The sequence below is a fragment of the Mauremys mutica genome, chromosome 14, assembly GCF_020497125.1.
Source record: "Mauremys mutica isolate MM-2020 ecotype Southern chromosome 14, ASM2049712v1, whole genome shotgun sequence".
Taxonomy (NCBI): domain Eukaryota; kingdom Metazoa; phylum Chordata; order Testudines; family Geoemydidae; genus Mauremys; species Mauremys mutica.
The window spans coordinates 29,308,625-29,320,493 of NC_059085.1; the positions used below are offsets into that span (position 1 = coordinate 29,308,625).

The 11,869-nt window shown below is 39.3% G+C and overlaps 1 protein-coding gene across 1 annotated transcript; it reads right to left on the reverse strand.

Moving 5' to 3' along the window:
• Window positions 1-1,108: 1,108 nt before the first annotated feature.
• CA7 (carbonic anhydrase 7) lies at window positions 1,109-11,481 on the reverse strand. Its single transcript, XM_044987575.1, has 7 exons — window positions 11,426-11,481; window positions 8,953-9,150; window positions 5,509-5,627; window positions 4,718-4,813; window positions 4,386-4,448; window positions 2,932-3,087; window positions 1,109-1,254 (listed from the first exon to the last, which is right to left on the reverse strand). Exons 1-7 carry the CDS (start codon window positions 11,463-11,465, stop codon window positions 1,132-1,134), a joined length of 795 nt encoding a protein of 264 aa, XP_044843510.1. The 5' UTR covers window positions 11,466-11,481; the 3' UTR covers window positions 1,109-1,131.
• Window positions 11,482-11,869: the final 388 nt, after the last annotated feature.

Below are 11,869 nucleotides of genomic sequence, written 5' to 3' on the forward strand. Positions count from 1 at the left end.
GAGTACTTGTGGCACCTTAGAGACTAACAAATTTTTTTGAGCATAAGCTTTCGTGGGCTACAGCCCGAAGAAGTGGGCTGTATCCCACGAAAGCTTATGCTCAAATAAATTTGTTAGTCTCTAAGTGCCACAAGTACTCCTGTTCTTTTTGTGGAATAAGATTAAGCACTTGTAAACACTGCGTTTACTCTAGTTATTTCAAGGACAGTAACAGCTGTCTCAGTCATCTGAATGTAGCCTTATTACTAAGGAACATCCTTTCAACTGAATTAAGCATTAAGGTCCGATATTTATGCATGGCCTACTATTTATGCATGGCTCTGGGTGAATGTTTGTACAAAGTACAATGATGTCCAGGGAGATGGGTTATTTGTGAAGCACTGAGTGCATTTATAACACTATGTGATTTATTTCTTAATAATAATTATTTAAAAAATGTTAACACTAAAATTGTCTTGAATTAGGCTTCAAAGTCAACCCCATTTGAGGTGAATGGAAGAAATCACATTTTTTTAGTATGTGCTACTGTTTCAGGATCTGGTTGCATGTAAGAAGGCAACTGCAATTAATTAGAATATAGTCAAAGTATCTTCTAAACCTGAGGAGCTGGTCAAACTGAATAGAATCCACAGGAAATCTGCAGAAAGATCTAAGCCTTTGATCTTCCAGTGTCAGAGCTCATTAATATTATTCCATTCTTGACTAGATTATGGACAATAGCTCTAATCATTAGAAGTTGTGCCCATCATTATTATTAGATCATTGCACAAGCAATTTCCCATTCTAAAATATTAAGATACAAACTTAAAATTATGGTTAAAAATATGGAACGTGACCACACTATTCTACTGGAGTACGCCCTGGATTACTAAATTATTCCTGATTTTTAAAAATGTTCTTTCTTTTAGAGAACAAAATCCCATAATAATTATTTTAAAAGAATGGATCTGGCCCATGCAAAGCATAAAACCAAGAGGTATTGACTTTTTTGCTGCACCACAACACAAAGTGTTCGTGGAAATGGCTGTTTTGCTTTCTCAATGAGATAGTCATCTGAAGATCAGTGATCTTGCGAGGCCTTTCAGACATGGAAGCACTTGGAGGTTTGAAGATCATGATTAATTTTCTTCTTTAGGCCTTGAAAGAAGCACGAATTATTCTTCCCTTAAGAGGTTGAGGGGGGCGAAAATTATTCACCATCTGGATCCTTTCATCTCCTTCACTGGTGAAGAGAAGAGTTCGGAATTTCTCCAGCTGTAAATTCATATGAAATAACTTTACTACTTGCAAAGGCAATTGGTGTTAATGTCATTGAAAAAAGGTTAGAGGAAGGCAATCAATACTTTTCAATCTGATAATAGAACATTTTCAAGTTAAGAGCCTAGAAAGACTATTAATGGCAGATGAAGGCTCCCAACGGTTACTGAATATTAGATACCTCCAAAAGTAATTTGTTTGAAATGCATGATTGGCTCACTTCAATATGTTCCACTGTTTTCTATATTTGGAATCTTTAATATGAAAGGTGCAAGTTCCCACTTCTGAAGCTTCAGTTCCAGTTAGAGATGAAAAAGACCTGTTCAGTCATCTAGACAATACCCCCACCATTATCATCAGACTGTTTCCTATGGTGTTTTGCTAAGTCTAGTTTTAAATGCACCAAGAGACTGTTTCTATCACTTCCTATCGGGGAGAATATTTCAAATGTAATATGTCTCACTGCCAGGAAATTCTCCTGATAGTCAGCCTAAAATTTCCCTTTCTTTGGGCCAGATCATACCCTCTACTGTGACTGGATGGTTCAGGAATGCAGAAGATCCTGGATAACATTCTCAGTTTGTAGTGCAGTGCAGATGGAAAAATAATAAACAGGGATCTAGAAATATTAGAAAATATCAAAAGGAGATTCAGTTTGGAAATCTGCAAACTAATATATTTATGCAAAACTTATCTGAAACTCAGACATCCAATGGGAGGAAGAAATCTGGAAAACAGTAGTGCTAAGTGACCTGGGCGTGGAGGTTATCAAATTAATAATGAGTTATGTTGTTTGGCAAGGGGTAGGCTTGTTGTATCTACAAAACTGCCACCACCACCACAATAAAGACCTTGGCATCTCCGTTTAAGTGGGCTAGGAGGAGACTAAACAATCCTCTCACCCTCCAAGGTGAAGCACATTGGCGGGGCAGTGAGGGAAACTTGCACTGCTGCTGCCTGTGCTATACCTGTTTTGTAGATAAAGAACCTCAGTCTCCAGGGCTCACAACAAGGCACTTTTCACACGCACTAGAAATTCACACAAAAGAACAAAAACATCTAGTCAATAAAATCAACAAGAGATTTACATGAAGCGAGATTCTGATGGAGGTGTTAAAGTTAGGAAGAAAAGAGTTAGAGACCTAAAATATAAAATGTTTGGAAACAATGAATGTGCAGATATGACTGCTCTCTTGGAAGATGGTTGGAATGGGAGGAAGTCTGCTCTTGAGGCTAACACAAAGGAGTGGAAAGTCGGAGATCTGGATTTCTAGAATGGAACACACAGACAGATGATATTTATATATTTATGTATGTATAAATATCTCCTGTCTGTGTGTTCCATTCTATGCATCCGAAGAAGTGAGCTGTAGCCCACGAAAGCTTATGCTGAAATAAATTTGTTAGTCTCTAAGGTGCCACAAGTACTCCTGTTCTTTTTGTGGATACAGACTAACACGGCTGCTACTCTGAAACAATATGTTGGCTTTCTACTTTATCCACAAAATCCATCATTCAGTACTTCAAGACTAGACATCTCAGGCTATTTGCCATTTCTTAAATTAGTCCCATTGTACAAAGAAAACAATCACTGCCCACAGATCCCATTTTGAACTCTAAAAAAAATTAAGCCAAGAGTATCAAAATTTGGGGACAAGCTGACTGCAAGTTTACCTGTTTCTCAGAAATCCTGACGGGCTCTTTCAGCACTATCCATGTTACACTCTCATATAGAGGAGGTGTTGTTAGAGAACCAGGATATGTCCAATAATTTAGACTTGATGGCAGGAGGCATTTTGGGTTGAAGGTTCTGAACTGAGCTTTTGTCCCCTGGAAGGAACAGATACATTATATTTATTTTTTAAAAAAATGTGTTTAAGGAGATAGATATTTATTGAGAAACAGAAACACCAGCTGATAGCTTAAAATTGCAAGAATAATGGGATGATAATTTGACTCTGTCTAAGCACGACAACATCATGAGAATAGCACTTATCTAGTATTGTGGTGATATCACATGAGCTGTGGTGATCCCAGACCCAGATGCTGACTTAGGGATGTATGTTCCTGCTGCCTGTGTTAGCACTGAGCTAGTAAAACAAAAGGTCCCCTTGCAATTAGTGCCCCTTCCCCATCGGGAAATTAGGCAGAAAATCTCTCCTCTGTATAGTGCCCAGCATGAGCTGCTAATGGTGCACACTTCATCACCAGCATTTGCTTCTACTGAATTGTGGCATTCCAGTGCTAATTATCTGCCACTTTTTGTGCCTTACTACTCTGCTTGGTGTCTGGAGCAACAAGGCAATCCAGGCAAAGATTGCCTCTGCAATCAAACACCCAAATCTAGAACAAAGAGCAGGTTTATCCTGAAGCTGTAGGTGTAATTTCCAGCTCAGGTAAGCATGTGGCAGAGGGATGTTGAGCTGGCACTGAGTGCAGTGCCAGGAGAGGTTACACGAATATCTTCATGGTAACAGTGGTCCAGAACAGGACTCCTGGATCCAGGCATTGTTACTGAGAAGCAGATCAGGAGGAGGGGGCACCTGCTCACTCACACTCCACAGCCACGCAACCAAAAAATGCCAACGTGTCAGCAAAATTCTGCTCAGCCCAGAACCCAGCAGGAGTGAGGACAAGGGCATCTCATCCTGAAGGGCAGTCCTGCCATTTTTAAAAGGAATTACAAGAAATGCCTGAAGGGGCAACACTTCCTTTCAAAGCGGGGAAGCGAGTTATGGCCAAGCACATATCCACAACATCAGAATTCAATAGTCCCTTCTCAAAACACACAGAGGCAGGAACAACATCTTCATTCATTATGAACTCCTTGTTAGCATAAGGGGATTATATTGAAGTTTTGTGCATTAGATCCTACAATTCTAGGATACAAGGCAACCATGAGTGGTAAGAGACAATACATTAGAATGAAGAGTGTTTAAACTATCACTTTTATATGCCCTTGCATTACGTTATGTACTAATGATGGATGAATTTTGAGGGGCGGGAGATGGAATTTGCTGCTTTAATTTGTTTTTATTTCACTCAAGCTCATGCACAAGTTTATACTGTTTAAAAGTCATCCAAGTGAGGGGAAGAAAAACAGATACAAGAGCAAACAAAAAACTTACTTTAAATTTTACCATATACAAGGCATCAGTTAGTCTGTTCATATTGGCATGTTCTTCTCCAGTCTACAAGTGTAATGGATACAGTTGCATGAGAATATAGATATGATATAGTTAATAATTATGCTTTGAATATATAACAGGCCATTTTCTGTCTTAGGCACGTTCCCACTGAAGTAGGTTTAATTGCAGTCTGCCTTGAGTCACTGCTTCCAGTAAAGTCATTTATTTTCCCCAAACAGTTCTTCTCAACTATGTGTTTTAGTTCTTAAACAGTTGACAGTTTGATGCGCCTCTACACATAAAACTCACACCATTATTTTAATGACTCTTACCTCCAAGAAAATACCAACTACCGCCAAACCATCTGGAGCTGCTGCTGCTTCTCCAAATGTTGCATACTTCCTGGCATTCCAATGAACCAAGTGGAGCTGTGAAGGGGAATCATAAAACAGAAGTATGAACAAGCTAAATGATAAAGGCCCTCACATCAGTTGTATTACGCTTAGTAAGCAATAACATCAGTCAATTTATCACATAATAAAGCTTTGCTTGAAGAGCAGATTTGCCAGAAATTCTGGGACAAACCAACTCAACTAGGAATTTACCAGGTTCCAAAACAGCAGTCGTTTGAGCAGATTAGACAATGAACACCCTACCATCCCCAAAAAAGCACTCCCAGGGTCAGCAAGAACCATGTCTCTTCTTCCTTATCTGCAAACTACTATTGGCTGCCAGAGTTATGGCCCCACCCCCAAAACCATGTTTATTAGGGTAGTGCCAAAGGGCCAACCAAGAATGGGGCCCTCTCATGCTACATACTATATGAACACAGTAATAGACAGATAGAGCATAGGCAAATATAAGCAAGAGATACTGGTTACTTATTTAAAGTGTGTGGTGCAGAGCTGTTGCTTTCAAACCCCATTGTGGATAGAGAGAAATGGCCAGCTAGAAACTGCATGTAGACAGCATTTCAATTAATGAATATAGATAGCAGTATATTGCTTGGTTAAATCGATGGATGGGCCAAGCTACAAAATTCAGATCTGGATGCAAACTGTTCCAAATTTTGTTTCAGGTTTGCATCCTGGTTGTAGTAAAGTGGTTGTGAAAAAGTTCTTACCTCAGAAGGAAAAGATTTGCTGTCAACTGTATGCTCTGATCCCTGACTGTGCTTCATTCCCCAATGAAAATGAAACTGCTTTAGCCTATAGGGACCTTCAAGGGGGCCCCCATTGATCACTGTAAATGGAAGTGCATAAAGAGAATTCAAAAGATTAAATATTTGTTTTTTTTACTGCCTGACTGTAGAAACTAGTTGGATCAATAGTGGAGAAACAGCATCTCTCAAGAGCCAGGAGGGGAAAAAATATATATATATTTGATATACGGTATACAGAAGAGAAGCCAAAGCCACAACTAACAAAATACAAAGAAAGTGCTTTATCTTGGCTCTCAGATTTTTAGAATTAATAACATAGGGAAAATTTATTCCTGATTGAAGTCAATGAAGTTACATTAGGGATGTATCTGACCCATGATCCAATGCCACCAAATCTGTTGGAAACTCACAATATCATCTGTGTAAGTAAATATCTCACATCAGCCCCCCCTATCCAAGTTTAGGAGAAGGTGAGTGAGGGTAAAGAGTTTTTCCTCCTGGCTGATACCAGAGATAGCAGAAAGATTTATACTAGAAAGAGAAACAAATTTTTACTGACAATTACTTATATAGAAATTTACCATATTCCTATTTAGCCTTTGGAAATGTAAATTTGAGGTAAGGACTTAATAGCTATCCACCAAGCAACCAAGCTATGGATGCTTTCTGTTGAAATTCAGAAAGCTGAAGTGTTTTTTGTATTTAAAAAAAACAATTGGAATTAGAAACAGTTTGTGATGTGTTTTTAAATAGGTACCTGAGACTTTATGGAAGACAGGGAGTGGTTCTGTTGAGTTAGAAGGTGCAGTTTTACACAGCCATAGATCATTTTGCTACATATTTCCTCTTTAGGATTATCTTTTTCCCTCCAGCAAAAATTCTCTATATTCTGTTTTCTGTTAATACCTGATCCTGGTAGAGGAAGTTAATATGAAATACCTTGTACTTAACATAGCACCTTTCATAAGAGGATCTCAAGTCACTTTACAAAGGTGGGGAAGACAGATAGGAGAGATTATGGGATTTGGTCAAGGTAAATACAAACTTTTAACATTTTAAATTTTAAAATAATACTTTTAATAAATGCAGCCCATTAATACCTAGGCAATGTGGTCTACATTTATAGGAAGAAAATAACATTTCAGCAGAGTTCTAGTAATTTCCTTGTGCTTTAAAAGACAGGACACCAAGAAGTTCATCTTCTGTCAAACAGAACTGAAAACTGGTAATTAATTTAAAAAGTATTGTAAAGTATGCACACACAGTGTCTATAATGTATTTTTATCAACATAGCCCGTATCATTTTATTTGCTTCCAAATGTTTCATATTATGAAATTATTTCACTGCTCTTCACATGGAATATTAACTTTTAAGAGTGCAGTCCACAAGTCCACCACACGGCTCAAATTGGACTTTGTGTAGGAAACTAGCCTTTATACCCCAAAGCACATGCTTAAGTCCCACTGAAGTTAACTAGACTAAAATCCATCCCCTTAAAGTTAAGCACATTCTTATATGTTTTGCTAAATTGGGGCCTAAATGGGGGCTTATAGGATAGATGAAATGCATCCCTCTCATCCAACCCCGCCTCCCCCCATCACTGGCTCTATCCAAGTGCAGCTCCAGTAGCTTCTCTCCAGGTTTGCTCTCCTCCAATAGCCCCCTTCATGCCAGTCTAGTGGATGGAAAGTCCCTCCATAATGTACCAGGGGCAGAGAGCCCCTACCATGGATGCTGTGGTGGTGCCCTCCCCTTGAGGAGCAATGCAGGACCCTGTAGTGCAAACCCTCCAAACCTAGGTGAATTTCACTATTAAATGGACAGATTTCTATTATTTATAACTAAATTAAAATTGTCCGTGAAGATCGTTTTTCCAGATACATTTTACAAAGTCACTTTCTAAGGCCCCATGCTTAAAGGAATCTTTAAAGAAGCTAATTTTAGGCAAACTCAGATCCATTGTCTTTACTTAAAACTCAGAAATTACACTTGCAAATTGATCATTCACTGAGCTGTTTGCTTGTCCTTGGGTTTTCTTCTTTTAAAAGATCCAGTAGCTGTAACTTAAGCTCACACCTGATAATGCTCCGACAACCTTATGGGATTACTTCAAAGCAATAGAGTACCTCAGGCCATTGCAGGACATTCATTTCCCAGCAACCATAACATTTGGTTTGAATATCAAAATAAACTGGCATCAGCAAAAGCACCAAACTGGATGAATGATCATTAGTTGCTGACATAAGTTAAAATAAAACAAACTGGCCAATCGTAGACCATTTATATAAAAGCTCCTCTCTACTTACCAGTTACAAATAGATTTCTGATATTCTGTTCCTCAGAATCAGTGTGTAAGTGAATCAGAGCAAAATTTTCTATAGAGGTAAAAGGAGAGCAATCTAATACAGGGTGGCCAAACTGTGGCTTGCGAGCCACATGCAGGTCTTTTACAGTTAAAGTATAGCTCATGGAGTCCCTCAGGTCCCTGCCATTCTCCACCTACCAGACTCGGGGGGAAGCTCGGGACCTCTGCCTTGCAGCAGAGTGGTTGGGTAGGGGCTTCTTCCCAGTAGGAAGGAGGAGGGTCTTGAGGCTTCAGCAGGAGTGGAGCTGAAGCCCCGAGCCCCATCAGGCACCTCCCATGGGGCTGAAGCCCTGAGCCCCGGCAGGTGTGCCCTGGCTCTCAAACTTCTGAAGATTGTCATATGCGGCTCAAGGGGTCTGTACGTTTGGCCACCCCGATCGAGTGTTTAACAACATCAAAACTCACACTACCTAGAGATGAAGATGAAGGATAAAAGGCAGCTGCAGCTTGTGTAACATGCACAGTCTGTCTCCTCAGCAGAACTAGCGAGAGAGTCTGTATCATTTCTGAAGAAGCCGTTCTGCCATGGGAAAGAGGAATCAATGTAGAGGGACCATGTTTCTGTGCTGATAGCTCTAGGTCATCAAAAGCACTTGATATCCATGTGGTCTGTATTCAGCAGAAGTGACAACCTTTCCATCTCAGGACAATTCAGAGGAACCACCACAAATTGAAATGCAGAGTTTCCTGTCCGCAGATTGAATTCTTCCGTACCATGTAGGGATGTGGATCTGCTAAGTGACACTCTGCACAGAGGCTGAGTGCCCAGTCTCTCCACTTTTAAAACCTCTGCCAGATTGTGGTATTAAAAAAACAAAAAAAAAGGCAGGCTCAAGAAAATGGTAAAACAAAAGTGTCTCAAATCACATATCCCAGGCAAGTAATGCCACTGCGTCTCGTATCAGAAGATTTAAATAGAGCAAAATTGTACACTAGCCTTTAATTTTACTTCAAATAATGTATTTTATCATCTCTCTAGCTAAGAAGGTGAAGAAATATAAGCTACAAGATCTTAATTCTAAGACAGCATCAGGCTCACCTGTCTTGTCATCAGCATCTTCAAAGTCCACCATGACTGAGTGGCCATTGTTGGAGATTTCAAGAGATGTACACGATTCATATGAGATAATAAGAGGCTTCAGACTAGGATCATAAGCTGCTTGAGTGGAGACTATATCAACAGGTGACTGACGATGTCCCTGGGCAATGGGATATGATTTGTACCACTCAGAAGGCCCTTTGAAACAAAGGAAAGGAAAACACTGTTACTTCACTTTTGCCACAGATAGAAAAGAATCATTAGAAGTTTTTATGAGCCTCAGAGTGAATGCCATGTTCACGGGAAATCACGTAAGTTTGTCATCATAGGAGTTATCTGAAACACTGTGCATTGTATTGTTTGTGTTTACAGATACTAGCAGTGCAGCCTGATGGGCGATTTAGCTTTTTTATGAAAAGCATAATGATGGGAACATAATAGAGCCACAGGCACACCAAGACCTTTCTGCTTATTCCCCAGCTTCCTGTAGGAATTAAATGCAATTTCAAATAGATTATTCCAGAATAGACTTGGTTGAGGAATCTCTCTCTCTCTCTCTCTCTCTGTTGATATTTTAAACACATACACTGTGTATTTTAGCTTTCCTGGGTAGGACAGTGATAAATGCTCGAGATTCAAATTAGATACAGATGACTCAGAATGTCTCAGCTACTATGTGTTTATTTTTAAACCCATTTCATGACTGCAGTAAATCTTTGAGAGACAGGCATTATTATTCCATAATGCCACTATGCTATTTCTTTACCGCAAATGAGCAGTACAGGATGATTATCAATATCTTTGGACTTCCTGACCCCAAAGGAGTGGGATTAAATACCAGTATAATCACATAGCTTTCTGCTCTAGGAGCAGGAATGCTCTCGTGCTGTTTAAGATAACAAGATCATAACTACATCAAAGAATTATTTATTGCTATCTTTTACTTTTGTTTCACTTGTGTATTTTATTACAACACACAGCAATGTAATTCTTCTACTCCCTGTTTTGGGAAAGTTATCATGTTGACTTTTTAATACATTAAAAATAACCCAGAACACTTTAATTGTAGCATTCTCATTTTTGTTAAAAATGTTAATCACTGACAGGTGTAAACTACCGCACTTTCCCCAACCTATGTTGTTTAAAAAAAAATAAATGTAATATAACATACTATGTCGGTCTTTGGCAGGCATTGAAGCACTAGCTTATAAACTATATATTTTTCTTTTCTCAATCTGGGGGCTGTTTTTAAAAGAGATTAGGTATTGAAATTCTATTGAAGCCTATACAATATAACTGAGCCTCCTCATAAGCTTTTTATTAATAAAATAGATACATACAAATACACACACACACTTACAAATAATATCTGCCGGAGCTATGCATCTTTCACTCAGTGTTCTAGCTTTAACTCAGTCATGTATAAACTTGTTTTACTGGGGTAACATCAGTCATTCATCCATCCATTCTCTTCAAATGATATAGATATTGTACAAATTTTCAGGAGTCTACATAGTCTCCACATAAGTTTTCTTTACACATATACTTTTTTGAGGAGCAGGAGGCGCAGAAAGAGAATAACTCTAAATTAAAGGGGCTGTTAAACACCAGAAAGAATAGTATGGCTTGTTTAATAAAAAATGCCTCCAGTGTTTAAATACTGATCTATAGAATTTCTTGGAATTCAAGGAACCTATATAACAGGGGTAGGCAACCAATGGCACGCGTGCCGACTTCGGCACGCGAGCTGATTTTCAGTGGCACTCACACTTCCCGGGTCCTGGCCACTGGTCCGGGGGGCTCTGCATTTTTATTTAATTTTAAATGAAGCTTCTTAAACATTTTTAAAACCTTATTTACATTACATAAAACAATCATTTAGTTATATATTATAGATTTATAGAAAGAGACCTTCTAAAAATGTTAAAATGTATTACTGGCACGCGAAACCTTAAATCAGAGTAAATAAATGAAGACACGGCACACCACTTCTGAAAGCTTGCCAACCCCTGCTATATAGCATGAATATCACATTTTAGTCATCTTAGTGGGATCAGACTGTCCATTACCACTCCACCAAATCTCTTTCATTCAAATGATTGCTTTAGAGGGAGAAATAAAACCCCAGTTTACTATCATCATTTTGTGGAGGAGATGGCTAAAATATCTGCAGAAAAGACTCTCAATGTCCTCCACCCCCATTTAAGAAAGATGCAGGTTTCTTACATACAGATTATGGCAGTGCTGCTGATTATGACAGGACTGCAGCAGGTGAAGTTTGTCATCTCCAGGTGCCCTTCTTTCGGTGTTGTTTAATATTGATAAACTAGTTAACTGCCTGCTGCACATTTGATGCCTGCAGATGATGAAATACAGGCATCTCTGCAAGGATTAGACAAGGATATTGAGGAGCTGATGTGTAGGAGAGAAAAAGAGAGAGTGATTAGGTTAGGAAAGGATGGATGTAACATACCGTCATCCTGTCCGTATCCCCAGCAGTGGTGTCCGGTCATTATGCAGGCTGCTGTGCTCTGCTTTGCTCTCAGCTCTTTGATCCAATTGCTGCTGCTTACCTGTCTTTATAATGGCTCATTTGCAGGATAGTCTCAGCCTCTTAAAGACACAGAGCAGCTAAAGCAATTCCTGCAGGAAGAGGGAAGGATCTTAGTTCCTGATAGTCCCAGCTACACAGATTCCACTCTGATTTCTGCTGCCACTGCTCACCCCATTTCCAGTGCCTACTCTGCACTGGTACAAAGGGAACCTCTAGAATTCTCAGTGCCCCATTCCCAGTATTATAGACGCATTCAGTTGGCCAGAAGACAATACGCTGTCAGGTGGCTAGTGGCATGTGTCCTATACCCAGGGTCAAATCTGGGACAAAGTAGTTGTATTCTCTCAAGCTCCATCCACAAAC

Bases quoted from the DNA above. Each gene is read 5' to 3' on its own strand.
- CA7 (XM_044987575.1), bottom strand. From the start codon at position 11,465: ATGACCGGACACCACTGCTGGGGATACGGACAGGATGACG. The intron at 5,628-8,952 runs GTGAGCCTGATG...TTCCATTTACAG, and splicing joins AGATGCTGATGACAAGACAG to TGATCAATGGGGGCCCCCTT. The intron at 4,449-4,717 runs GTAAGAGTCATT...TTACACTTGTAG, and splicing joins TAGTTGGTATTTTCTTGGAG to ACTGGAGAAGAACATGCCAA.